This window comes from Castor canadensis, chromosome 8 (assembly GCF_047511655.1).
Source record: "Castor canadensis chromosome 8, mCasCan1.hap1v2, whole genome shotgun sequence".
Lineage (NCBI taxonomy): Eukaryota > Metazoa > Chordata > Mammalia > Rodentia > Castoridae > Castor > Castor canadensis.
Genome location: NC_133393.1, coordinates 98576529 through 98603469, shown reverse-complemented (window position 1 = coordinate 98603469; position 26941 = coordinate 98576529). Strand labels below are relative to the sequence as shown.

At 50.1% G+C, this 26941-nt stretch overlaps 3 protein-coding genes across 15 annotated transcripts in view; 1 reads left to right on the top strand and 2 right to left on the bottom strand.

The window, feature by feature from the left end:
• The window catches only part of Kif5a (kinesin family member 5A), a 32947-nt gene extending 32324 nt beyond the window's left edge, over nucleotides 1–623 (bottom strand). For both annotated transcript variants that reach the window (XM_074083742.1, XM_020163325.2), the window contains exon 1: nucleotides 247–623. In XM_074083742.1, coding sequence (XP_073939843.1) covers nucleotides 247–375 — 129 coding nt within the window. In that variant the 5' untranslated portion in view covers nucleotides 376–623. The remainder of the gene's footprint in view (nucleotides 1–246) is intronic.
• A 2545-nt stretch (nucleotides 624–3168) lies between these two features.
• Dctn2 (dynactin subunit 2) lies at nucleotides 3169–17619 on the top strand. The gene is made up of 14 exons (XM_020163634.2): nucleotides 3169–3359; nucleotides 4243–4311; nucleotides 13115–13211; nucleotides 13410–13471; nucleotides 13803–13901; nucleotides 14184–14344; nucleotides 14533–14680; nucleotides 15043–15108; nucleotides 15322–15360; nucleotides 15469–15546; nucleotides 15636–15707; nucleotides 15945–16047; nucleotides 16210–16301; nucleotides 17179–17619. Exons 1-14 carry the CDS (start codon nucleotides 3324–3326, stop codon nucleotides 17263–17265), a joined length of 1209 nt encoding a protein of 402 aa, XP_020019223.2. The 5' UTR covers nucleotides 3169–3323; the 3' UTR covers nucleotides 17266–17619.
• A 157-nt stretch (nucleotides 17620–17776) lies between these two features.
• Mbd6 (methyl-CpG binding domain protein 6) lies at nucleotides 17777–26882 on the bottom strand. Of its 12 annotated transcripts, XR_012450869.1 has the most exons (15): nucleotides 24924–25204; nucleotides 23830–23893; nucleotides 23504–23640; nucleotides 23087–23189; nucleotides 22794–22956; nucleotides 21525–22568; nucleotides 20717–21378; nucleotides 20290–20443; nucleotides 19956–20125; nucleotides 19424–19840; nucleotides 19269–19336; nucleotides 18881–19022; nucleotides 18572–18738; nucleotides 18246–18309; nucleotides 17777–17991 (listed from the first exon to the last, which is right to left on the bottom strand). XR_012450869.1 is itself a non-coding variant. In XM_074083745.1 (13 exons), the coding sequence occupies exons 3-13, from the start codon at nucleotides 23614–23616 to the stop codon at nucleotides 18667–18669; spliced, it is 3108 nt and encodes a 1035-aa protein (XP_073939846.1). In that variant the 5' UTR covers nucleotides 23617–23640; nucleotides 23830–23893; nucleotides 26780–26882; the 3' UTR covers nucleotides 17777–18666. The 12 variants fall into 12 exon arrangements, 9 of the variants coding, with proteins under 9 accessions (XP_073939846.1, XP_073939845.1, XP_073939844.1 ...); XR_012450868.1 differs by having other exon boundaries at nucleotides 18246–18738; XR_012450867.1 differs by having other exon boundaries at nucleotides 17777–18309.
• Between the last annotated feature and the right edge of the window lie 59 nt (nucleotides 26883–26941).

Genomic DNA, 26941 nt, shown 5'->3' with positions numbered 1-26941 from the left:
GGGGATGGGGCTCCTGATGGAGGGGAAGGAGCCCCCTCCCATTCTGCAGAGACTTGGCTGCTGTCCGGGCCAGGCCACACCCAGCCATCCTGATGCAGGGGAAAGAAGGAGGGGCTGCGGGGAAAGAAGAGGATGGAGGATGAGTGGCGAGGAGAGGGAACAGAGTGACAAACGGGGGACCAAGTCTCAGCGGGGGAGATTTAGCCTCCCACCCTTCCCTGAATTCCCTCCCAGGGCAGCACTCACCCCAATAACGACGCTGTCATCCCCTTGGAAAATGGGGATGAACTTGTCCCCCCGCAGAATCTCGGCCTGGTTCAGGGGCCGAAATCGGCAAAGCACCTTGATGCTGCATTCGTTGTTGGTCTCCGCCATGGTGGTCGCGGGCGCGGTGCTGGGCACTTCGGCTGCAGGGGGTAGTGTGTGCTCCGAACGGGAGGCAGCGCTCCGCTGAGGCCGAGGTGAAGGACAGGTGCTCGGTCGCTGGGGCCGAGAAAGCAGCTGGGACGCCCGGGCGCAGGCGGCGAAGCAGGGCCGGGGCGCGCGCTGGGTCTCCTGCAGCACCGGGATGCGGGCGACCTGGGCGTCTGGTCCTCTCTGCGCGCTCTGCCTCTCCGCCCCTTGCGCTGCAGCCGCGCTGCGGGCCTGGGCGGGGCGCGACGGAGCAGCGGGGGCGGGGCCTCCTTGCAGGGGGCGATCCGCAGGACCTAGACCACCGAAAGGTGGGGCTTGGCCTCTCTCCTAGCCTTCTTCCCCCGCCCTTAACGCTCGGAGATAACCTTCTCTCCCCTCCTCTCCCTCCAACTCACTCACTACATCCCACCCCCACACTCTGTTTTTCCCTCTTCAGGCTCCACCTCCTGAAAGGGATGAGGGGACTGATGAGGGCCAGTCTCCTGCCTAAGAAAGAGCATCAACAGGGCTTCCATTCCCCTTATTTAAGGGCATCTTCCACCCCCATCAAAATCCTTTCTCCAGATAAGGAGCACACTTTTCATTTCCCCCTCAGTCAGTCCAGCCACACGCACCGAAGACCCAGTCATCTTTCAAACGCAGCTGCATGCACCCCTGGATGTAGTGTCCAGGTCCTATTTTGAGGGAGGAGTGTCACGAGGGTCTGGCTAGACCCTTCTTTTACATCCAAAGGTGCACTCTACACTTCCAAAACACACACACCAGGACCCCAGTTTGAGGGAAGACAAACTCCTATTTTGGACTATGAGCATTCAAAAGTAGATCAAGTTATTTTTTGCCTCCTGAAGCTGGGATGGAAGTGGGCAGGAGCAACTCTTGCAGGAGAAAGGGAGTCCAAAAGCGATGGAGGGATGATGATGGACATAGGTAAGGCCAGAAATCCTTTCTAGGGTAAAACACCTGCCTTTGAGTGAAAGGCAGGCTTAGGCACCTATGCAAGGGTGAATTTTTCTGTCTCAGTTACCCTTGGATAGAGCCTCAACCTCAGTTTTTTTCTCAGCCTCTCTTGTCTGCTTGTCTCCTTTCTCTGACGTTAAATAAATAAAAATAAGTTAAAAACCAAGCTTGTCCTTCTTCCCCTTGGGTCGACATCCTGCTGCAGGCCTTGGGCAGAACCACGGAGAAGCTGGCCAAATTGATTTTTCTCCACATAACAGGCCTCTGCCTCTGCTGGCCAACAGAGTTGGAGTGCAAGAGTTGAGGCTTTAGGCCAAGGGGAGGGACAGACTAATGGAAGAAGGGAGGAGGGAATGGAGGTTCTGCTCAGAAATTGTCTGGTCAGTGTCTAAGATCACTTAGACCCTATGAAGCAAGGGTGAGAGGATGATGGCCTGGCCAGACAAACCAGCTGATGGGATTTCTCATGTTGGACCTACACCCTGACGCATTTTGAATCTTAAGGAAATGGAAGGAAAGGGCCCAGCACAAGAAACTGGATGGTAAGGCAGAGGACTATGGAGACAGAGGCAGAGGCTTGGGGAGAAGCCAAGCAGAGAGAATGACAATGAGTTCCAAACTCAGGAACTTTCCAGTCACTTCGTTTGGCACTATTTCTAAGGGTTGCAGCATCTTGCAAGCTCAGGAAATATTCCAACCTCCAGCCCCCAGGGGCTTCATTGTGATATCCTTAGTGAAAGAGTTTTGAAAGGCCAGACCAGATAGACCCTCTGCTCAAAGACTAAAGTTCAGTGGCTATGCCCCTGCCCCCAAAAGAATAATGGGATAAGTTTTTCAAAAAGCTGTATTGGTTAAGTTTCAGAGAACTTTCTTTTATTCTAAGGAGTGTGTCATTTTATTTTTCTGCTAAGTAATGATGGTAATAGTATATGGTAGGTTTTCTATTTGTAATGCACTTACTTGGTAAAATTAAAAAATAGCTGAGTCATGTATGTCCTCAAAAAAGGTTTGTTCTTGTTCTAATTTTATTGAACTATGAAATCCAAGTTGGGAACTATGCTAGTGAATGACAAAGAACACACAGAATGTTCAAACAGACTTAAAGACACTACATTTACATTTAAGAAATTAAGAGGATTGCCAGATTTGAAAAATGACAACAGCAAAAACAAACCATACCCAGATAAGTTTGAATTTCAGATAAATTACAATTCCCTTTATGTGTTAGCACGTCCCGAATATTGTATGGAACATGCTTACATTAAAAAACAAAAACTCTATTCGTTGTTTACTTGAAATTCAAATTTAACTAGGTATCCTGTATTTTATTTGACATCCCTACCTTGAGAAGACTGTTTCACCTTTCCATTCCTAACATACACTGTTTACTAAGTTTTTTTTTTGGAGATCGACGAGTTTGAACTTAGGACCTACCCATTTGCTAGGCAGATGCTCTACTGTTTGAGCCTCTCTACTAGCTCTGTTATTAAAGTTTTTGAAGCCCTGTTTCACAACATGATTGGCCATGTGATTTTTATCGAGTCAAATTCTGGAGATCAGAAACAGGAATTGTGAAAGTTGTTTCACAGACTTAATGTAATAAAGAAAATAAGTTGTATGAAAATCTTCCCAAAGAGCGTTTTTGCCTTCCCCAGGCCAAGCCCCAGGGACTAGAACTACACTTCCCACAATCCTAGGCGGCGTATCCTTGCTATTACCTCATCGCAGGCCTCGCTCTCGCCAGCCCCAGTCTTTCCAGGGGCGTGGTGGCGAGCTGTTCTCGCGACTTTTGTTTTCCCCTTCGGCTGTGTTACTCCTGTCGCGAGACTTCCTGCTCTTCTGCCGCTCCCTTTGCCTTAGTCGGGGACTCGGACCTAGCTTCTCTCCTATCCGTCTCCACCGGCCCCGGCTCCACCGAGGCTCGGGTTCCCCAGCCCCGCCTCGCCGCCGCCATGGCGGACCCTAAATACGCCGACCTTCCCGGCATTGTGAGTATGGGCCGGGCCGGCCCGGCTCCCCAGGACCGCGCCCCCGACCTCCCAAGGACCCCCAACAGAAACCACCCTGCAGCCCCTCCTCCGCCCCAAGGGTTCCCGCCGCTCGCTCTCCGACCCGCAGCCGCACCTTCCGGACTCCTCTGACCCGACTGGGCCGGGCCGACGGACGGCGCCCGGGCCCTCTTTCCGGCAGTCGCCGGTTTTCTTGGCCTAGAAATCGTCTGCGGGTGCTTACCACTTGTGCCCGAGTTTCTGCCATCCGTGACAACACCGCCTGTGCCGCCCCAACTCTCCCCATCCCTTCCATCCGTACCCCAGACATACTCACCAGGCCACTTGGTGATGGCCTTCATCCAAGGAAGAGGTTACTGTGGCAGAATCCTTCTTGTGCCAGATGGGGAACTGTGTCCTTTGGGGAACCCATGTCAGCTCCCTCTCCACCCATGCACAAGTTGGCGTGTACCCTCCTTTTGTGCTGCCTACTGCATTCTCAGGGTGGGGGTTGGAGCATAAGACCTTGGGAACTAACTACAGTCCTGAGTCACTCTTAACTCGTGTCAGGGGAGTGTTGTTCAGGGTCTAATTCGAGGAGCCCTCATCTAGTTCTGACAAAATGATTGCCAAGAACCCACCCCTTTCCAAGTTCAGGATAACATCTTTGTTATCACACTCACCTTTTACCATCAGGTCCAGTTTGTACCTGCTGCCACTCTCACCCCACTAAGACATGGGAAGTTACACAGGGCGGATGGAGAAGATCAGGATCCTGGCATCACAGCCCTGCTTCTCTGATAGCTTGTTCAAATGGAGTGGGGTTAGGGGTATTGATGGATGCTAAGTAGTGAGGTTGGGTGGTCACTGCTTCTACCTGCAGGCCAGGAACGAACCTGATGTTTATGAAACCAGCGACCTACCTGAGGATGATCAAGCAGAGTTTGATGCGGTAAGACTATGTACCACTTCAGGATTCCTCTGGACCCTGACCTCTCTCCCAGATAGGCCTTTCCCTACTCCAGAGAGCCACAGCAATAAGTGGGTATGCCAACCCCAGCCTAAATGGTTGTGGGTTACAGAACTTGCAAAGGCCTTGCTGGGCTTGCAGCCTCCAATAAACAATACCAGGAGTGAAGTCAGTGGAATTAAAACTAACAAGACCTCCTTTCAAAGCCCTAATTATTGGGCCTTTTAAGTAAAATTGAAGTATGTGAAAACAGTTCCATTTGGGACTAGTGACTTAGGTTCTTGGGTTCGAACCCACAGCATTGAATCATGAAACACGAGCATTAATAAACTGGTTGAGGTTAGGAAGTAGCCCTTTTATAAAGTATTCACACAGCGTTCATTAACATCCTACCAAGAACTAGATTTTGAAATATAGAGAAATATTCTTTTATATGATTATCCAGTATCCATCTGGCAAGGAATAAGGAAATGACTTGGAGACTTTAGAAAGATAAGGGACCTAGTCAGAGCAAAACAAATTTGAGGAAAAACATAAATCTTTAATATCAGCAGAGGAGGGGTTGCACTAGTACTTTCAGATCCAAGAACTCTGAAAATGAAGGAATTAGCTGTAGACACATTTTAACCATGAGGGGAATTACTTAGCATTGTTTATGGAATGTGTCCATTCTGTGTTGATTTTAGTACAGTGCAGAGGAAGAGATGTCCCTGTCATTAAGGAGCCACAGACTAATGGAAGGATTAGGATACATTAAGGAAACACAGGGGAGAGTTGGGATACATATAGGTAACATAAGAAAGATACCCCCCAAGTGAATAAGTGGAAATTAACATTGTAACAATTCTGTAAGCCCCAAGGAGGACAAAGATGTATCAGTGTATCTTATAGGATGTGTTTTAAGTTCTGTCCATTCCCGAGAAAGCTAGGCTGGGGTGACACTGATGCTGTGAGAGCTCAGTGAAGGGAACAGCCTTAGTATGCAGGCCCAGTATTTGTGTCTGTAAGTCCTGTGGCCATGTCTGTGGAGCTGGTTAGTTCTAGGGAATGCTGGTTGCTGGCTTATAATGTATGGCTTGGCGTACTCACTTATTCCTTATTTGATTCTCTCATGTGGAAGTGCTTCCCATATTATGGGGAACACCTTCCCTGTCCCTTTTCTCAGTGGTGTGTTCCTTGTGGCTTCTGTACTTGGCTGGCATGTCAATCTGTCCCCCAAGCTTAAGTATCTGGAGATAATGCAGATGATGTCATTGTCCAAGGACCTAAATATGCATCTGTCACTCTTAAGTGTCTTAGCTTCCTCTGTTTTCACAGGGTAGGAGTGTATGAGGTGAGAAATTCCTGTACTACCCCAGTTCAGAGACTGCTCAACTCAGGCCTAGGCCTCTGCCTATAAAATAGTAAGCTTTTATGAGGAAGATAATGAACTCTGTCCCTTTGTCACTGACTATGATACAAATGGATAGTCGCACAGCAATTCCCTTTCCAAAACAAAACAAAAATACATTGTAATTTTCCTTTTTAAAGTTAGTGGGGTAACTTAATAAAAAGATGGTGCCCGCTCTAGACGTGGAAGAACCTGAATGTGTAGCTCTGATTGACTTTTTCTTGCTACCAAGCCTGAGCAGCTTATCAGTAGGAGAGGGCAGCCTAGAGTTGGTCTCCTGTGGTGTATTGCCCAGAATGCTGATGTAGAAGAGTTTAGGAGCTAGTAAAAATAGGAAAAGTTAGGTTGGCCCCATCACCTGAGGCTCAGCTAATTGTCAATAGGGAGCAATGGGTGGAACGGGGAGACTTTCATCTGCTTCAGGAGCCCTGAGAGCTGAAATGTTTCCTGATGTCAGCTAATGTCACTGGCCATGTATGTCCCTCTGGGCCTCAGGAGGGCAGCTTTCAGAAAGTCGGCTGGGTAATGGTTCTGCTGTTGCTCTTAATACTGACATATTAAAGGCAGTGAGTTGTATGTATGCTTAACCAATGCAGAAACATTACGTCCATGAGGCCTGGATTCTTACTGGAAGCCTGTCTTTTTTTTTTAACTACTTGGCCAAGACGTAGCACAGGTGACAGTGCAATCATCACTCTTACAGCTGAACCATGAAGTTTTCAGCTACTTTAGTGCTTGACAACAGCATTCTCTGCTTTAGTCTCCAGATTATTTCCAGCTTTAATTTTATTAGCATTTAAAATATGTAACACCTACACAGAAAGCAAAAAATTCAAGGCTGTGTAGTGAAAAACTCTCCAACTTTTCTGTCTGTCACCACTCATTTCCCTTCCCTGGAGACAACTGGTATGGCCAACTTCTCATGGAACCTTTTGGAGGGCCTCCAGATTTTTAATTTAAAGGAATATCAAGTAATGTTCTTTAATCTCCTTCTTCCACTGTGGGAGAAATTGGACTACCGAAGGAAATAATGTTCTCTAGTGTCCCTTAAAAATCTTAATTGCTAGTTTAACTTCAGCATAAAAGTCTTATGATTTCCATAGTGGGGAGGATGGGACAGGAAAGTAGTGGACAATTTCAGTTTTGCTGCAGATGACCCTAATTTTTCTACTATTCCTTTAAAACAATTTTAGGGAGCAAAGTGTGGTGGCACACATCTATAATCCCAGTTACTTGGTGGGGAGGAGTTTGGGAAGATCAAAGTTTGAGGCCAGCTGGGGCAAAAAGTTAGCAAGACCCCATCTCAACGAACAAACCCAGCACAGCCTGTAATCCCAGCTATACAGGAGGCATAGGTAGGGGGATTGAAGCCAAGACCATCCTGGGCAAAACAGAGACTCTACCTGAAAAAATAACTAAAAGAAGTTCTGGTAGAGTGGCTCAAATGGTAGAGTGCCTGCCTTGCAAGCATGAGGCCCCAAGTTCAAACTCCACTCCAGTACTTCCAAAAAAAAAAAAAAAATAGCAGACTATTTTAAAATGATATTGAGCCAGAAGACTGCACAGACTAGCAGCTCTACAACCTGGAAAGCTCTGCGTTTCAGACACTCCTGGGTTGATTGAGATACTGGGGTTTTGGGAGAATTTTCTTAAAATGGCTTGCTAGATAAGCTAATTCCTAAATGAAATGCCCTCCCCTGGGTCCACAGTTTGTTCTGGGTCGGTGAGGCATTCTGCTCATAGCTTTTGAACTGGTAGAGCAAGGAAAGTAAATTAAGAAACCCTCACTAGAAACAGGACTTAGTCTCTTCCTTTATGGCAATGCCGTGTAAAAGAGGGTAAGTTCCCTATTTGGTGGGGCCGTGGAAGAGGCAGGTGGAACTTCCTAGTCTGAGATGAGAAACAGTAGGTTCTCTTCCTTATAGTCTAGAATATCACAGAGTATGCTTGATTGTGTTCATTGACCGTTGGCGCACTTGAACTTACCTGAGTTTTTCCTAATGCTTCCCCCATCCTCCCTCCTCACCACCCTGCCTGGACACTAGTTTGCACAAGTAAGACCATTCAGTGCTTCTTCTCTGCATGTTTTTGTTCATCTGCCATTTTGCATGCAATGTTCTGCCACTGTGCAATTGTAGATAATCATTTTAAATTACAGTGAGTCCCTAGCTGGGTCACTGCGGGGCCTGATGACCTTATATACAAAGATCATTAATCAAGGTTTAGAAACACAGCTATGATTCACAAATCATTGTCTCTTCCCCTTGTGAGGTCTGCAGAATAAAACTGTCCAGTGGAGGAGGGGCTAGAAACATAGGCTATGAATGCTTTTAAACATGAAGCATTTAGGGGCTAGACTTGGAGGGGGGGGTTGCAGTTAAGAGATTTTTATGGAATGGCTTTGAGCAATTCTAGACAAAGGTGGGGACCAAGGAGCACAGCTGAAGTTCTCTCTTCTTAGTTGTATTTGCATTATCCCTGGAAGAAGCTCATTTTAACATTCTCTTAGGCGAAGCCTTTAGAGAAAAGTAAATGGGATAGGAAAAAGGTGTTGTTTGCAATTTTAAGATAATTTATGTTATTTGTACTTTTGTGAGTTTTTCTGTTTTTGCACCCCTCCTTTAGAAATGGATGGTTGGGCATATGTTGCTCCATCCTGGACAGTTTTATTCTACAGCTGTCTCCATCTTTTTATCATCATGGTTCTGAAGTCCCTCTGGCTGCAGTGTTGGCATGCAGCCTAAACAGGCTCAGATTATACAGTAGCCACCTCTCCTGTATGATTTAGAACTCCAGATCTTGCCCTCTTTGTCACAGCCACTTTACCAAACAGCCCTTGGGAATCTCAGAGCGGAGTGCATTAGTGAAAGAGCTTGGGAGTCATATACTAAGTAAACTGGTATCTGGGATCAGAGCACTTGGAATTTTCCATTCAAGCAGCTGTGGTGTAGTGGACTTCCTGGTCCAGGTTGTCATTCATCAATCCACTCAGGACAGACTGGAGGGGGTATACAACATTTGCAAACTAATATACTGCTTTTCTTTTCTTTGATTTTTCTGTACTCCCCATTTTGCCCATCCCTCCTAGTTTGAATTTGAGTTGATGGCCCATTGTCCCCCTCTCCTTGAGTTTCTCCCACACTAGTTTTAACTTGGTGAGTCACGTCAAAGAAAGGTACCTATACTTCTCTTGTGAGTTTGTATGTGTACACCTATGAGGGCTTATGCCTTCTGTGTGCACACACGGCCTGGATGCCACCTTATACTGCCAGGACCTGGAACCACCTTACCCTGGGCTAAAACAGGAACCTTGGCTTGGATGCACCCTGGCATTGCTAGGGAATGAGAGGTTGAGGGTCAGGTGTATCTGGCTAAAATCTTAGGGTAGAAAGTACTTGTCTTTCCCCCACTATTGAATTCCATCTACCCATCATTAGAGCTGTTGGAAATACAGGGTATACACTTAAATTTCCCTTCCTCACAGTTCTAAACCAGTCTTGCCTGAATGTAAGAGCCTTATCTCTGTAACCTGGACCAAAATAAGGCCTCTTTCATATACTCTTACCCTTTCCCTCATCCATCCTCCAGCCTCTGTGAGTCTTGTGAATGGGAGTGGAGAAACATTTTGCATACAGGCAAATAGCTGTGGACCTTGGTTGGTGTCCTCTGGGTTCTTTGTGCTTGTACATCATGACAGAATCACTGCATCACTCAGATGTAGTGTGTGTTACCAACCACTTAAGGTGGGTATTAACATATCAGGCTACCTGAGGGACCAGGATTTGCCCTACCTTTCCTTTGGCAACAGAAAATAAGACTGAGGCTGCAATTAGTTACTTCATGTTTCCCTAAACTCTCTTGGTACTTGACATACCTTGTTCTACCTAACCTACAAGTCACATAAGATCACTCATAGGAATATCTTCATTGTGACTTGGTTCTGCCATCTAAGTATCCAACTTTTCACTAGAAAAACCAGTAGACAGGAAGACTTGGAACATGACTAGTAAGGAAAACTCCCTTGAGAATTACGGACCCTCAATCAGTTGTGGGTCCTCAGAATCTCCATATCCTCTGCTTCATATTCTGCCATTTCTACAGCTTCCCTTCCACCTCAGCCTTCTCTACATGCACTTTCCTGTTCCATGCCACCAGCTTATAACATCTAACTCCTATTCTCAAATGATCCTAAATTGATGCTTTTAATGGCAAAGCTTCATGACATTCTCACCACCAGAGAGGAAAGGGTCTCATGGTCTTCTTTCTGTTGGTGCATATGATGACCCCAGCTAAAATTTCTTGGCCCCCAAATTTTGCTAGCCTCCCCTGGGACCCTGTGGTGCAGTGTGTTTGAAGACTGTCATATAGTGCATGTGACAATATGCTAATAACAATTTTGTCTTTTTTTCCCCCTCCCTTATCCCCCATTCCCTTCTCCCTTTCCTTTTAACTCTTTGATTTTCTCACCTCTGGGGAAACCACAAGGAGCTGGTAAGAAGCCTGACCTTTCATCTGCTTTTTAACGGGGTGTGCTGTGATGGTCAGTTGTTTCTCTGTCTACCTCCATTTTCCCTCTCTGTCCTTTTGTCTCTACTTAATCTTTCATCTTCCTAGTTAGTCCCTCACCCAGCTGACAACTGTTTCCTACCTCACAAGTCACTGTAATGACACTTCTCCTCCCAACCTATGCCCCAGAACTTGGTGGAGTAGGTGCTGCTGGAGGAGCAGCATGTGCTGCCCACCTGAGTCCCCCAGGGCCACAGCGTTGGAGAGGCTCCAAGAAGATGCCACCGTCTGCAATCCTTCTGGCCCATGTCGTGCTCCTACAATGGAAACAATGGGATGGAAGTGCTGTCCATTCCTGATTCCCAGAACCTTAGCCTCACCTTCTGTGTCTTAGCCCTTTTTTTCACTCTCTGCTTTCCCTATGTAGGAGCATAAATAAGAAAGTAGGTTCTCATTTGCATAGCACCCAGCCATGACAAAGACTTAAGAGTAGTGTCTTCCGCATTCTTTCTTTTTCTTTCTTTTGTAGTGCTATAGTTTGAACCCAGGGCCTTGAACATGGTAGACCAGAGCTCTACCACTTAGCAATGTCCACAGCCCCCAGTCCTTTTTGTTAAGAGGATTTAAAGCCAGGTATGGTATCTCAAGCCTGTAATCCTAGCTATTTGGGAAGCTAAGATCAGGATGATCACAGTTCCAGGCCAGCCTGGGCAAAAAAATTTACAAGACCTCCATCTCAACAGAAAAAAGCTGGGCATGGTGGCGGATGCCTTTCATCCCAGCTACAGTGGAAAGAGTGGACCCAGGCCAGCATGGGCAAATAGCAAGACCCTAACTCAAAAATAACCAGAGCAAAAATACCAGGAGATGTGACTCAAGCTGTAGAGTGCTTGTCTAGCAAGCATGAAGCCCTGAGTTCAAATCCAGTACTGCAAAAATAAATAAATAAATAAAACAGGAGTTTTTATTTTTGAGACAAAGTGTCATTATGTAACCCAGGTTGGCCTCGAACTCATGATCCTCCTACCTTCACCTGCCAAATGCTGGTATTACAGGCTTGTGCCACCTTGCCTGGCTATACAAAGGATTTCTGCCTCTTTGTCCTTGATTGTAGCTTTAGCAGGGAGAAGTGGCATATTCTTGAGTGTCAGCTTAAGAGATGGCCGTTGTCTTTCCTAAGCCTTAATCCTTCTCAGACAGTTGGTAGAGGCCAGAGACCTTGCACCTATTTAGTGAGTTCATGTTCCAACTATAGCACTTCAGAGGTTAAAGAGAGATTCTTTTGGGACTAAATGTCTCTTTCCCTCAGGACTTGCATTAAGTCCATTCATTTTCCCTTGCTCTCCATAGCACCTGCCCCTCTGCCAAACAGTTCCCTGAAGAAAAAAATGGAGATAAAGGTTGATTCTCCTTACCCTTCTCCCCCTTTCTTGAGAGCTGCTACCCACATGGATTCATTCTCTGGTTAATAGCAGAACAGAGATAAAGGACAGCCTCCCTCTAGCTGCTGCTCTCCATGTCTCTCCACTTCCCCTCCCCACTTCTCACACACATAGGCAGAGGTTCTGTCCCGGCTACAGGCTTGAATCCCTAGGTAGCTGGGCTTACCCATTTTCTAAGTGATTCTAATGTGCAGCCAGGATTAAGAGCCATTTTCCTAGGTGGAGAGAAGACTCACCTTGCCTTCCTCCTATGCAAGGTGGAGATGTCATCCCCAATAGAACAGCACTCTTAGCTATCTTCCCCCTTCCTTCAGCACCCTAGTAGGAGCTGTTAGGCTTCTGACAGTTGGAGGAGGGATATGAGTCAGGAGTGCCCAGTCCTGACTTCAGCACCCTAGTAGGAGCTGTTAGGCTTCTGACAGTTGGAGGAGGGATGTGAGTCAGGAGTGCCCAGTCTTGGTGTAATTATTAGAATCTGAACACCAAGTGAATGTCTAGTAAAGAGAGAGCCTCTGCTTTGATTTCTAGGGTACTCTTTTTACTCTCTCTGCCATGTCCCCTGCTATGACACAGTGCTTGAGGCACAGCAGAGGGGTCAAGGGAAAAAGCCCTTCTCTGGGAAAGTGCTTCTCTGTGAAGAAGGACCATACTATCTCCAATTCAGGCTTATATGTGGCCCTTGCTCAAGGTGCTCCTGGCAAATAGCTGTTGCTTATGTTTGTTGCTTCTAAGGTGTCCCTTAAAAAAATAATCCAGTAAGAGCTGGGAGGTATGGCTCAAGTGATAGCCCACCTGCCTAGCAAGTGTGAAGCCCTAAGTTCAAACCCCAGTATCAACAAAACAAAACAAAAATCCTAGTAAACCTTTGCCTCTGTTCCCATGGCAGCCTGGAAACCAGGCTTCTAGTCAGGCCCTCTGCTAACCTTCCTTTTATATCTAAAAGCTGGTGTCTTACCTTTAGTAGGTTTAAAATCCTACTGTTTACACTCGGAGGTATTAGGCTGTCTACCTTCCTTCCTCTCCTCCAGCAAGGACGGGAAGACAGCTTTAAAATGGACTTGCTCAGCCAGCAAGGAGATTTACTTTTGGGAGGGGGAGGTTAAGAGAGGTCAGGTTGGTTTCTTGCCCTGAGTGTATGGTGTGTGCCAGATAACTGGGAAGGGTGGGGGAAAGGGAGGCTCATGTACAGAGTGGATGGGGAGGTTACACTGCCTCTATTCCCAGCTGAATCAGGGTGTTAATATTTATACAACTGAGGCTCCAATTTTACCAGGAAGTTTCTGTTTCCTAGGCTGAGCCTGGGTTTGGCAGCTTAGAATGGACCCGCCCTTCTTTCCTCTTGGAAAAGTTGGGCCCAGTCTCCTAGTGGTTTAGTGATTTTGTGGGATAGAGGAAGTGCTAGGGTGGGAATGAGTCTGCCCCTGACCTGAACCACCTATTTCTTTAGGAAGAGCTGACCAGCACAAGTGTGGAGCACATCATTGTCAATCCTAATGCTGCCTATGACAAGTTCAAGGACAAGAGAGTTGGGACAAAGGGACTCGGTAAGACTGAACTGGAAGTTGGATAAGGGGAGTCTGGAGGACAAGCATGAAAATTGGCTTCCTGTCCTCAGGTCTTGGTGACTTTTGCTCTGTGGAAGGAGTTCTTCGTGGAGATTGCTGGTAGCCCTCAGTTACCTGAGACCATGACTGTCCTGGACATAGATCAAGGCCTTCAATCCCATCTTTTTTTCTTGGCAGATTTCTCAGATCGCATTGGAAAAACCAAGAGGACAGGATATGAATCTGGAGAATATGAGATGGTTTGTTTTGTGTGTGTGTGTTGGTTGTAATGGAGTGGTGATCATGTCAGTCAGGCATGTAGCAGGGAATGCAAGGGGCGTAGTCTCATTCTGAGTTTCTCTGATTGGTTTCCTAAGGCACCCAGAAGAATTCAGTTGATAATGTTCTGCCCCCTGCTGTTTGTTCTGGACTGTCTCCAGGCCTCTGGCCTTCTACATTTTTTCTCTACTAGGGGATTGAGGATTCAGGTGTTAGATACGATACCTTATGAGTTAGGTCCAGTGTTGAGATAAATTCTTGAGACTTCCTGTAATGGAAGGTGTAACATCACCCTCTGTACTTGCTCTCTAGCTTGGAGAGGGTCTGGGAGTGAAAGAGACACCTCAACAAAAGTACCAGCGACTACTGCATGAGGTCCAAGAGCTAACAACTGAAGTTGAGAAAATCAAGGTAACTATATACTCTCCTCCCCAGCTCTTCTGTGGCTTCTGTAGCAGAGGAAGAGCTCCCCAGCAGGAAGAGGAAGATTCCCTAAGCCCCTGGATAAGAGTACAGAGGTTTCCAGAGTTTGGGAATATACACACATCTACATTCAGGGTTATTAGTATGTAGTCTGTGGTGCTAAAAACCATCCTGATGACTTCCAGCTACAATTGTCCTTAAGAGTATTTATCCTTTCATTTTTCTTGATTCATTCTGCCACCCCGCACTGTTCATCTCTTTTCACATCAGACGACAGTGAAGGAGTCTGCCACTGAGGAAAAGCTGACCCCTGTGGTGCTGGCTAAACAGCTGGCAGCCCTAAAGCAGCAGCTGGTTGCTTCCCACCTGGAGAAGCTGCTGGGACCAGATGCCACGATCAACCTTACTGACCCTGATGGAGCTCTGGCTAAGTGGGTGCCCTGCTTGTTGGAAAATAATGGCTGACTGGGGCTGTGGAGGGACTCAGCCAGCTACTTCCAGTGTTTCTAAAGGGGAGAGGTGGCCTAAGTGTTCTCTAATGTGGACTATGAGGCAAAAGAGAGAGTGACTGGCCTTCATCCTTCAGGTCATGATATTATTACTTGGTCTCCTGACCCAGGCGCCTACTGCTGCAGCTGGAAGCAACTAAGAACAGCAAAGGGAGTTCAGGGGGAAAGACCACAAGTGGGACCCCCCCAGGAAGCAGCCTTGTCACTTATGAACTACATTCTCGGCCTGAGCAGGACAAGTTCTCTCAAGCTGCCAAAGTAAGTATATATATAGTGCTGGTTGGAAGACCAGGAGAGACAGGACCCTTTTTTTTTTTTTTTTTTTTTTTTTTTTTTTTTGTGGTACTGGGGTTTGAACTCAAGGCGTTGCACTTACCAGGCAGGTGCTCTACCACTTGAGCCACACCTTCAAGCTCTTTTGATTCCTCTTGATGTCTCATTCTCCATGTTTTCCTCACTCATCTACTTTCCATTAGGATTTTAAGATTGTGGTTAGGAATATGTTCCAGGGAAAAGAGTCCCTTGGGGAAGGGGTGTGAAGTGACAAGCAGAGCAGTATCCTATTCCTCCCACTGTATCAACAGAGTCAAGTGGCAGATCTCACCTTCTTCTTCCCCCAGGTTGCAGAACTTGAAAAGCGCCTGACAGAGCTGGAGACAACTCTACGCTGTGATCAGGATGCTCAGGTCAGGTGCTCTCCTGAACTTAATCTGAGCCTCAGATCCTGCACCCTGAGTCCTAAGATCCACAGCATTCCACATAAGCCTGGGAGGAGTCAGGAAGGGGGGTCAGTTTCCAGGATCAGCCAGTAGATTGCCAGTTAAAACCAGGAAGGATGGGAGCCGATAATCCCATGGAAATATGAAGACCACTGATTTCTTCCCTCCCTTTTCCACCAGAATCCCCTTTCAGCAGGTCTTCAGGGAACTTGTCTTATGGTGAGTGTGAGAGGAACTGCAGTGTTTGGATTACAGAGGGCAGTCTGATCCTTTCCCTTTGATAACACATGTCCCAACTGCATACCTCCCCCCACCCACTGCTGCCAGGAGACTGTAGAACTGTTGCAGGCAAAGGTGAGCGCCCTGGATCTTGCAGTTTTGGACCAAGTGGAGGCTCGGCTACAGGTACTCAGTGCAATAAAAATTGGATTCTGGGTAGTTTAGAACATTGGAAGCCCTGGATACCATATCATCTTAAAAATCTATGCTTTCAGAGTGTCCTGGGAAAGGTGAATGAGATTGCCAAGCATAAAGCCTCTGTGGAGGATGCAGATACACAGAGCAAGGTCAGAAAGACGCCTTTATACCCCTTTTCTCCCTCAGGTTTTCCTTCTGGAGTGGTAATACCCAAGGCATGAGAACACACTGAATCTTCAGATCTTAGCTCACAAGCTCTAACTGAGAAAGTCAGGGGTAGTGCTTCTCTCTGCCCATTTGATCCCTTCCCCACTGAAGTAGTGATCAGTGCATACTTGACTGGCCACTGCAGCCATTCCCTTTGGGGCCTTGTCATGTTCTTCCAGGTGCATCAACTATATGAAACCATCCAACGCTGGAGTCCCATCGCCTCCACCCTTCCTGAGCTGGTGCAGAGACTTGTCACCATCAAGCAGCTGCATGAGCAAGGTGCAAGGCCAGCTGCCAAGCATACCAAGAGTTGAAAAGTGGCCCTCTATCACTTCTCAATCTTTTGGCTAAGATTAAGTGCAGAATAGTGGGCCTCTTTTGTTCCCCTCCTTCTCATCTTGGAGTCTAGTCTCAGCCATACCTTTCTTCTTTCTTTTGTAGCCATGCAGTTTGGTCAGCTTCTGACACACTTGGATACCACCCAACAGATGATTGCCAGTTCCCTCAAGGACAACACCACCCTCCTGACCCAGGTATGCTACCTCTTTTTAATGCTACCATTTTGCTCTTTTTGGTCTGCTAGAGCTTTTCTCCAGCATATAGACTAAATCCACTCCATCTCATAACATTTTGCCTTAGCTCATTTTGTAGATGGTGTTGTGGTGGGGCCTTGGTTTGAACATCTGTGGTTACCAGACCTTTGGTCCATCCATCTTTCCATTTGAAAAACTGCACCTATGTAGATTAAGTGAAATAGTATGGGTGAATCATTGGGAGTTAGCGGATGTGTTTTTCCTCATAATTAACCTCTTCTTTCCATCTAGTCTCAGGGTGGCTTTACCACCCACTCCCTGCCCCCGGAAGTCTTCATCCAGATGCTCCTGAGCACAGTACATGGGAAAGAATCAGGAACCAGGGCCTGGTTCTGCCACTTCCTTCCTAACCCTGGACTTCATTCCTTTTGCAATGCCTGACACATACCAAGTCCTCAATTTCCGTTGGAGGAAATTTGGTGCTAGAGGGAGTACTAAAGTTGAGAGATCAATCACAGAATCAAGATAAATGAAAAAAACTATAAAGTACTTAGTACAATTTTCTCTCTCAAGTAGTTTTCTAAAATTTTGAACCAGTAAAATACTCATTTCAACAGTATCTTACTTGGTTCTCATTATATAGAACAGGTAAGTGAACAGTTCTAAAGTCAGGATGGGAATGCTTAGGAGTCCTGAAGACCCTGACCTAGGTCTACAGTACACCAGGGATAGTTTGGAATCTGCTACTATAAACATTCCCACCTCTGGGGCCCATAAACTGGGTTTTCATTTTTTCTCTTCTCTGAAGAGAATTTCTTCTGAATGCTCCTCCTCCAGATGGGTACCTGGATCTGACAGAAACCTCTTCCCTTCATAGGTGCAGACAACCATGCGTGAAAACCTGGCTACAGTTGAGGGGAACTTTGCCAGCATTGATGAGCGGATGAAGAAGCTGGGAAAGTGAGCACCTTTGGGAGACAGAGAACAGGGGTAACCCTTGCTCCTGTGAACTCTGTTAATGGCTTACATAGGGTTTCTCCATCATTGTAACTCTCACAGCCCCATCCCATTTGACACTGGGGGCAAGGGTTCTTGCATGTGGGGTTTCATCCCTCCCCTTGAATACAAGTGGTAGGTGGAGGATATTAGATGTGGTCTCCCTCAGGCCAAGGGGATGAGGACATGACCTAGCCACATGCCAGCTCATGTCCAAAACTGCTTTGCCTGATGTGGGGGAGAACTGTCCTCCAACACAGCTTCTGTGGCTGACTGTGATACTGTACAACTATTTCTGACCATTAAATGCTGTTATACTCTGTGTGACCTCTGCTGTGTTTCCTGGGGAAGAAACAGAGCACTGAGACAGACAGACATGTAAGAGTATAATAGGCAGTCCAAGCCATCGTACAAGACAGGTTTCAGTTTAACCTGTTCTTACCAAAGAACTAAGTAAAAAATGAGTACAGAGCCAGAACCAGAGTTTCAAAATATTCTCATCTGTTAAATTAAGAGTGTCTCCCATAGAAAAGCAGTGGAGGCCCCACAGGGCAAGTACAAAACAGAATTAAAACTCCCAAGGGTCTTGTCTTTACAAAAGAAAAGGCAGGAGGCAGCCCCTGGACAGCTGGTCATGCTGGCCGCTCCGGTTGGACCACGTTGCATAATCCTCAGTCGCATCATCACAACGTCTCTGAGCGTTTTGATGGGGGAGAAGGGGCAGTGTAGTGTGTATGGGAGGAGAGGCCCAGAGGGCTCTCTTTGCCCCCTTACCCCCTTTGTGTATCCCAGAGGAAAGCAGAGGGGAGGCCACACCTCGAAATGAGGCTATGTGTTTCAAACCTGGGGACGGGGGTAAGAGGGGATCTGTGCTTTGAGCAACCTGAGCCAGAGGCAGAGGGATGTTGAAGGGTAAGGGGAAGATGCATGATGCTTATTGCTTTGTACCTTTCACTGGGAAGGAGGGCAGCAGCCAACAGTAGCTCACAGGTTTGTAAACTGAGCCTGCTGGCTTTAAGAAGGGAGGCAATGAAGTCGAATTAAATATAAAAGAGTCATTTGTGCAAAAATAACTTAAACAAATAAAAGACCTGGAAAAGGGGTGTTCCCCTTAGCGCCTGATGGGGAGAGGGCCATATACCACCCCCCAGGCCTTTTCAGTGACATGGCTTTGGGGGAGACGGGGTGAGCTTCCCTACCCCCTGCAATGGCTCAGGATGGGATTGTAGGGAAGGGGTTGCATTTGTGCTCTGAGTGGGGAGTAGAGCCCCCACCCACTGTCCACAGGTGCACGTGGCTGGCAGGGGCTCCCAAGGCTCAGCACTCAGCTCTCCCCAGTCAGGGTCAGCTCCAGCTCCAGGTATGGCTGTTATGGGGCCAGTTTCCTCCTCTTGTTTTTGGCAGGACGTCCAGGGCGGGCCCGGGGAGGCAGAGGGACAGCCTGAGAGAAGTTGAAAGAGGTGATCAATCAGCTGGATAACAGGAAGTATTTTTTCCCCTCTCCCCCTATTGTATCTTTCCTCCTGTCTTACCCTTTTGTATTCCTATCCATATACCCACCCACCCTGCCCAAACACACTTACTCTGGTTGTAGGGCTGGGTTCCAAGGTAACGTCCTGGCGGGAGCTATTGCTATTCCGGGTAGGGCTGCAATAAGGGGCACAGATGATCAGGAACAGCTCCCCAAGCACCAGGTGAATTTCAGAAGGCTGGGTGAGAAACTTTCTACATTTGGATAGTAAAGGTACAGTATCCTTATTCGTATTCAAGTAAATATCTGCCCTTTTTGAAAACCAAGCCACTATTTGGAGCTGGGGTGTAGCTCAATGGTAAAGTGCTTGCCTAACGTGCAAGGCCCTGGGTTTGATCCCCAGCACTACAGAAACAAAATAATGAAACCCAAGCCAGTATGTAGATATTTCTATTATCCCAGTAGGCAAAGGCCAGTATAGGGGTGAGCCTAACACTCACTTGTATTTTCTCCTCCGGCCACGACGAGACTTTCTGGCTATCCCCGGGGGCACCTGAGAAAAGACAGACTGTGTGTATAGGAAAAGTGAGAAAATGGCACCAGGCTGCAGCCTTTTCTCAGAATCCCTCAGTCCAGACCGCTATCATATGCTCACCTTAAGGTCCTCAGAATGAGGCCCAGGAGGGGGTGGATCCTTGGGCTCAGCACCCCCTTCAACCAGCTCCCCATTATGCTGCCAGTGGTGGGTCCTTCTTGGGGACCTTTCCATTTGTCCATTGAAGCCACCACGGGTGCCCCACTTGAGGGCCAGTCGGCCAGGCTCTCGCCGGCTGCCAGGCTTTCGGCCCCGGCCTGGCCTGGCCTCACCATTAATGCCCCTAAGACCCCCTCCTCCCCTCCGGCCCCGTTTCCCTGACCCCCTCCCAGTGAGCAGCTCAGGGACTGGGGGGTCGGGAGAACCGTGGGGTGGGGCTAAGGCACTGAGGGGAGGCCGGGCAGGCTCTGGTTCAAGGGCTGAGGTGGGGCTCTCAGGGGGCAAACAGGGAGCTTCTGGCTGCTCTGGAGGGATCTGCTGGCAAAAATAAGATCTCTGTCAGCCTCAGATACAGTCCTCTATACTGTAACTCAGAAAGCCTTAAAATTCTAGAAAAGATTTTCTTCTTGACAAACACCACCCACACCCTCACCTGGAGACTCTGTAGCAGGCAGGCTAAGGGACTAGAAGCCTCTGAGAGGGGTGGAGGAGCTCCCCCCCCAGGGAGGAGCTGCAGCCCCAACTGGCCAGAGAGAAGAGGGCCAGGAGGCTGCAATAGGCTGGGGAGGGTTCCAGGGCTGCTGGTCAGCGAAGACAAGTCACCTGTTGAGAAATTATAGTCAGGAGTGTCTTCCTAGGCAAACAAATTAGGCTAAGCAGACTCTGGCTTTGTCCAGTCATTATAGACTTTCTTCCCAATTCATCTAGTCTCTGCTTCCAATTTTTAATGCTCTTCTCTCACACCAAGAGTTCTCCTTCAGACTCACCCAGCAGGCTGGCACTCAGCAGAGGGCTAAGGAGTTGGGGGGGTCTCCCTGAGTTGGAGGGGGCCTTGCCCAGAGAGGAGGCCCCCTGGTCAGTAGTTGCCGTGGTGACACTGGAGGTAGGTGGTCCAGGTTGGGGGGCACTCAGGACACAGGACTAAGGAGAAAGAATGATTATAATATTTACCTGGGTAAAATGTTTTGATAGCTTACAGTACTTCAGACACATATTAACTGAAGCCTCAAGTGAAGTAGGCCATGCTTATTAAACAGACTCCATTCTTATTGCCATCCTACCCCCAGCCAAAACTAAACCCTCCCCAGAGGCCCTGAGGAAGAGTTCAAGCATTAATCTGAAAGCTTTGGATTCCCAGTTCCCATCCTGATTCTACCTCTTGTTCTGTCCCACCCACTCACCCCCTATCCTCACCTGGGGGGGTGTCCCCGAGGGGGGATCCAGGCTGGCAGCCAGCAGCGCAGAATTTAAAGCTATGAGGGTAGGGGGGGCTGAAAGTGGGGGGAAAAGTAGGGGGGGCAAGTCTCCCAAACCTGAAAATGGCTCCCCACTAGGAGCCCCAGCTCCCTCTGCAGATCCCTCCCCATCCCCAGCTGTGGGGCCCAGGGCCAACAGGGGCAGAAAAGAGGCCAGGAGGTTGCTAGGAGGTGCAGAAGGTGGGGGAAGAAGGTCTGAGGGGGGTGGTGAAAGCAAGGAAGCCACCAAAAGCGAAGGCCCTTCAGGCTCGCCTGGGGCTAGGGGAGGGCCAGGCCCCCCTGGTGGGGGTAGCAGGGGTTCAGGGGGAGGTTGTCCTCCTCCCCCAGCCAGCACACCAAATAAACTGTGGCTGAGCAATGGAGAAGGTGGAGGCTGCCCCAGACTCAAAGGGAGAGGCAAGGCTCCTAGCATCCCTGGGAAGCCAGCTCCACTCAGTGCCAGGCCCTGCTCAGGGCTGGGGAAAGGGAAAGCTTCCCCACCAGCCAAGGGAGGCAGAGAGCAGGCTGGGCCCACCCCCACCCCCAGCCCTTCAGATGGGCTCTGAAGCACAGGGCTAGGGACTACAGGGGCTTTGGAGGCAGCTGGTGGGGCGGGGGCACCTGTAAAAGAAGAAAGAGATTCAGCTCCAGGGAGGCCCTTTTCTGCCCCCAGCCCAGAAAACCACCAAAGCGCTCTCAAAACTTTCCCCTCAAGGCCCTGGCTGCCTACATCCCCCCAGGCTGCGGATGGGCTCCACCACACATACCTGGCACACTGCTGAGGCTGCCACTGGTGGTCCCAGGCAGGGAGGGCTGGATGGGGTGCCTGGGCTGGGGAGGGCTCCCTGAGGAGAGGGTTGGAGGAGGAGGAAGGTGTGCATCTGACCCCAAAAGGTTAAAGCTTCCATCAGAATGGGAAGGGCCAGGAGTGGGGAGTCCCAGCAGGGACAGCACAGAAGGGAGAATTGGTTGGGATGGCTCCGAGAGAGCAAAGGGCTGGGGGACAGGAGCAGGGGCCCGAGGACGGCTACGTCTAGGGGTCTGAGGGCCTCCCCCTTCTAGCAATCGCAATACAGTTGGGGGCCGGCGGGGACGACGCTGAGAGGGACGGGGTGATGAGTGGGAAGCTGAGGGCGCCTGGGCACGGGGCCTTCGGCCCTGTAAAGTGCTGGGAGGGGGTAGCAGGGGATGCTGTGCCTTGGCTGCTGCAGAGAGTAGGCTACTAGCAAGGAAGGGGGGTGCCCCAGGCCCCTCCACTGTGGGGGCCCCTCCTAGGGGTCCCAGGACCAGGGGCAGGTGCATAGTGGCTGAAGACACTGGTGGCTGAGTGGCAGGACCAGGGGGACCAGGGGGACCAGGGAGATTATTGCTTGGGGGCAGGGGTGGAGGTGTTAAGGCATCACTACAGTGGAAGAGAGGAGGGTCTGAAGGTGGTGAGGAGGAATGAGGGGCTGGAGGAGAGCCCAGGTCAGAAGGAACCAGGCTGGATCGAAGAGCACCCCAGTTGTATGAGGGGGCATTGAGGCTGATAGCAGGTGGAGGAGGTGGGGCTGGAGAGGGAGCATTGCCCCTTGGGAGAAAACAGGGGCTACTGCTGCCCCCAGAGGGCACGGGGTCAGGAAGCCTTGGTGGTGGGAAGAGCCCCCCAGGGCCTGCTAGAGGGGGGAAGGCCTGGGGTACTGAGGATGGTTCCTGGGGAAGGGAGCCAGGACCCCCATTAAGTGGAGTTGTAGAAGGAACTCGACAGGGAGGGCAGGCAGAAGGGGGCCCTGGGGACACAGTGTGGAACATTTGGGGGCTTGCTCCCTCTCCTGCAATAAATAAGAAATAAAAGGTCAGCCTGCAGGTCCCTTTCCAAGAACTTTCTTGACTTCAATTCCATCTTCCACAAGTTCCCAACCTCTATTCCCTCCTCTCAACAACGGCTCCCCACCAGACTCCACCCTTCTTGTTCCCTCTCATACATCTCCTCCTGCTGACCACCTTCCAGACCCTCAGATTTTCATCACTCTTTTGTAAAGTGGAAGAAGACTCACCAGGAGAAGAGTGTGAGCAGGTGGTCTCCATGCTTCGGTACAGAGTTGCCATGGCAACAGCTTTCCGGCGGTGGTTGCACAGCTTGGTCATGTCCTCCTCTGATGCTGGCCCCACCCCAGCCCCACCCAGGGTCACCGGGGCCAAAGGGTCAAAGTTGAAAACCTGTAAGGTAGAAAGCATGGGCACGGACCCTGAGGGAGTTGGATCTGTGAGGCGGCTACCATGGTCAGTGATTTGCATTAAGTCTTTTGGTTTCATCCCTGTACTCTCTGGCACCTTGCACAACTCTGACCTTGGGGACATTGAGTGGACACTCCAGACCGCACTTGCAGGTCCCATCGCTGAGGAGGTAGCTCCGAGTTTGCTCCAAGGAAGACAGCTCTGTGCCACTTGGGCTGAGAGAGAACAGGGTCACAGAATATAGGGTTAGCTCGCAACGAATCAGAAGATACTTCATAAAAGACAATTCCCAAGTTAAACGTCTTCCCAGGAAGGGCAGAAGGTAAGAGATGTGAGAAGAGACAGAAAAGGAGAATGGATTCAAAAGCCGAGAGATACAGAGAGCAAAAGCACTGAGGAATAAAGGGAATGGAGAAGAGAGCAATAAAGTACCAGAGATGGAAGCTCTGAGAGAAGGAGAGGGAAAAAGAAAAACAGGCAATCAAAAGGCAACCAGGCTGTTAAAACTTGGAAAGCTAAACATTTTTACCTGATATAGAGCACAGCACCCTCTCGCACACAGCGCTGCCAGCCGATGGGGACAGATGTGGCCACCGGGCCCCCAGCTCTGTCTGCTCCACTGCTCTCATTGCCCCCATTCATTGTGTGTAATCAGCTCCCGCGTGCCTGATAACACAGACATCCATGTGGGCACAAGGAGGATTAAATTGGGCTGGGTACCTGAGGGAGGACTCCAGGAAGGCAAAGGTTGTGGGGAGACCCAAGGAAGCTTGGGAAGCCTCAGAATGGCAAGGAGAAGCACTAGGAGAGCTGTGAAGGAGGAGGAGGAATCCTCTGTTATACCACCATGGCTACCTGAACATCTCTGCAAACATTGTGGGGTCCAGTCTAAAGCCGGGGCCACCAGCTTAGCCCACACCTGCAACACAAGGAAGAGAAGAAACTGTCAGGAAATCTCCATAACTCAAAAGAGAACCGCAGCTCAAGACACTCAGGGAAAGATCTTCGATAATGTGAAGTGCGTGCCTATAAAGACCTCAAGGATCTACTGAATTCACAACCATTCCCTCCAAGCAAGCCTAGTCTCTAGGGATGGGAGGGCCAGCACCTCAACTTCCAAGGACCATGAACCCATAGCCCAGTTTCTAGATATATGAAGGAGCCAATCTCCTTTGTCAAATTAGGGACAGAAGACTTCAATGAGGAGAGTGGACAAATCACCATAATGCCAGACAACTAGGAAGTTTCCCAGTTTCTGACCCCTGCTGTCCCCTCCCCCAGAAAGATCATATAAAAAGTACAGATTGCCCCCACAGGTCACCAGGCAATTGCCCAACTGCCTGCTGGGGTGGTACTAACAGAAATCCCCCATACCCGCTCCATCAATCACTGGTCTAGTTCATTTGGGACTTGAGAGAGGTTAGAATCACAACTCTGTCTTCTATCAGGATCCTGAGAAGCTCCTGATTCTCCCTCAAGTGCAAGGCAAGGGGGCTCAGAACCTCTTATCCCACTGACTTCCAATTAGCAACCAGAGACATTCTCTCCTAATACGTGGAGACGACCCTCAAACCTGCAAGTATCTTCCCCAACCTCACCATCGCTACCACCCCACACTGACGGCTTCCAAACTTTCCCTCTCATAACAAGGCACCCTGTCACCCGGACGCCTTCCCTTAGCTTGGGGAGGAGGGGAAGGCGCACGAAGTAGGAAGGAACTTGGGGAGAGGGCGGGCGGAGGGTGGGCGAAGCACTGAAGGGAGGGAGGTGAGGAAGGCAGAAGTCAGGCAATGAGAGAGAGAAACGGCGGGGGCAGGTGAGGGCGGGGGAGTGAGGATGGGGCCGGGGAAAGGGGCCGAGAGGACGCGGATGGGGCAGAGGGTAGGGACAGGAGGAGAGGGGAGGAGTGGAGAGGGGGAGGGGCGGGGGGGGCCGGGCCCCGCACTCACCGCGGCCCATGGTTCGGCCGGCCCCGCCCTGCGCAGTCGCGGCCCAGAGGGTGAGTGGGAGGGGGTGGGAGGAGGGTCGGTGCAGCCCGAGCCTCCGGTACGGCCCCGGCCGGTCCTAGCAGGAAGCGCCGCCGCCGCCGCCGCGGATCACCGAGCGGCCTCCCGCGCATGCGCCATGGGGGCCAGGGGCAGCCCTGGGGATTCCGTTCCCAGAAGGCACCGCGCAGGCTGCCGTCGCCGCCGCCGCCGCCGCTGCCGCCGCCACCGCCGCCGCTGCCCGGACGGGAGAGGGGCGGGGCCGGGCCCCCGCCCAGCGGACAGCAGCGAGCCAACAGGAGGGGCCGCAGTGCGCATGCGGGAGCGCGCCTACCCCTCCCCCACAACCCCCCCATTAATCCCCAAGAGAACAAACACCCCACGCGGCCCCCCCCACCCGCCCTCCGCGGAAGGATCTGCGCCTCTTCCCAGGCCACTGGTGACCAATCCCAGGCCTCCCCGGGGAGGGGCCCCTTCTAAAGCCACAGGCTGGTGGGGGAGCCAGGAATGCCTGCTCCGGGAGGGGCCGACTCCCAAAGATGAAAGTCGCGACTTGTCCTGCCCCGCCCAAGAGGCTTCCTGGGCAGTGTGCTGGGACTTGACCCGCCTCCCCAGGTCAACATGTCACAACACGACCTCGGCCTGTCAAGTCACATGACCTCTGCCTGTCACTGACAACCTGGTCTGTCTTTAGGCCAGGAGAGACCATCTGGTCTAACCCACCCCCACCTCCATTAGCAGAAAGGAAATGGAGGTCTAAAGCAACGGAGCAGCCTAGCCATGGACCTGTCACTGCCGCACCGTCCAGTAACAACCGACCTCGGGGCAGCTTCTACTTAGACAAACTCCGACTGCACCCACGAGATGACAGGATACCTAACAGGCGACCACATGGCCGTTTTCACAGCACAAGAAGAATACTCATTTTACATGATGCTTTTACTTTTGTTCAAGTTGCCTCCCAAGTTCACAGTTCATTTTACCTTCACGTTTCTTTCTTTTATTTACAAATGAGAACGGTAGGAGCTCTGGGGCAAGTGAAGGAGAGCTGAGGCTAGAATATGGGTTCCTGACAACCAGTTCAAAGCAGTCGTGCGCTCAAGTGCACGCACGTCTCAAGCAACAAGGGTCTACTGTAGGTCATGACCCCAGACACCTAGAAAACAGGAGGCCAGCTCTTCAGTGGGGAGTCATAGGACTTGATAACTGGGACAGTGAAAAAGGAGGGTGTCTTGGTCTTTGGTGAAGTGCTCAAGAGCACCATGGGGCTGGGAGAAAGTGGGAAAGCAGAATCGGGTACACTTGACAAAGAACATGAATTCTGGCAGGCCGAGGACTAGTCAGAAACAAAAGTCAAAGGTGTTCTGTGAGAAGCGGAAAAGGACTATCAAGTACCTCGGCCTTTGGAGGACATAAGGAGGCTAAATCTTTTAAGATTCGAGAAGATGTCAATCCAGGTGAACAAATGCAAACTTTAAAAGAAGAGAGGTTCAAGGGTCTATGTGTCCAGTAGCTGGGAGGGGCCAAGGAAAATAGGAGTTTCTTATGGAGGGAGGTAAAACTAGGGTAATGAGGCAGGCACGCTGCAATGAGGTTGGGCACCGCAGCCTAGAGGCAGCCACGGTTGATAGCCGTTGGAGCGGTTGGATGCTGGGAGCTGGCGCCCCGCCCTCTCTCCCCCACCCCCCTGCACCTCCCACCACCCTCGTTGTCCCCTGCGCGTGCGCGCGCAAACACCGGTTGCCAAACATTGCATCATCCCCGCCTCCCCGTCCTCCCTTCCCCCTTCACGCTACCCTCCGCGCGCGCGCATGACTCACCCACCTCCTCCGCGGAGCCTCGTGACCCAAAGCCACTTCCGGGTCCCAGACAGCGTCGACCCCCAAGTGGGAGGGAGAGATGGGGGCGGTGCCACAGGGCTCCTGAATGGCGGATGCAAGGGATAAGGCGGGGCCAATGCCGGCGTGCCGCTTTCTGATTGG

Bases quoted from the DNA above. Each gene is read 5' to 3' on its own strand.
- Dctn2 (XM_020163634.2), top strand. From the start codon at position 3,324: ATGGCGGACCCTAAATACGCCGACCTTCCCGGCATT. The intron at 15,109-15,321 runs GTCAGGTGCTCT...CTTTTCCACCAG, and splicing joins GCTGTGATCAGGATGCTCAG to AATCCCCTTTCAGCAGGTCT. The intron at 15,547-15,635 runs GTACTCAGTGCA...CTATGCTTTCAG, and splicing joins AAGTGGAGGCTCGGCTACAG to AGTGTCCTGGGAAAGGTGAA.
- Mbd6 (XM_074083745.1), bottom strand. From the start codon at position 23,616: ATGAATGGGGGCAATGAGAGCAGTGGAGCAGACAGAGCTGGGGGCCCG. The intron at 22,569-22,793 runs GTGAGTCTTCTT...TATTTATTGCAG, and splicing joins CTGCTCACACTCTTCTCCTG to GAGAGGGAGCAAGCCCCCAA. The intron at 18,739-18,880 runs GTAAGTGTGTTT...AACTTCTCTCAG, and splicing joins AACCCAGCCCTACAACCAGA to GCTGTCCCTCTGCCTCCCCG.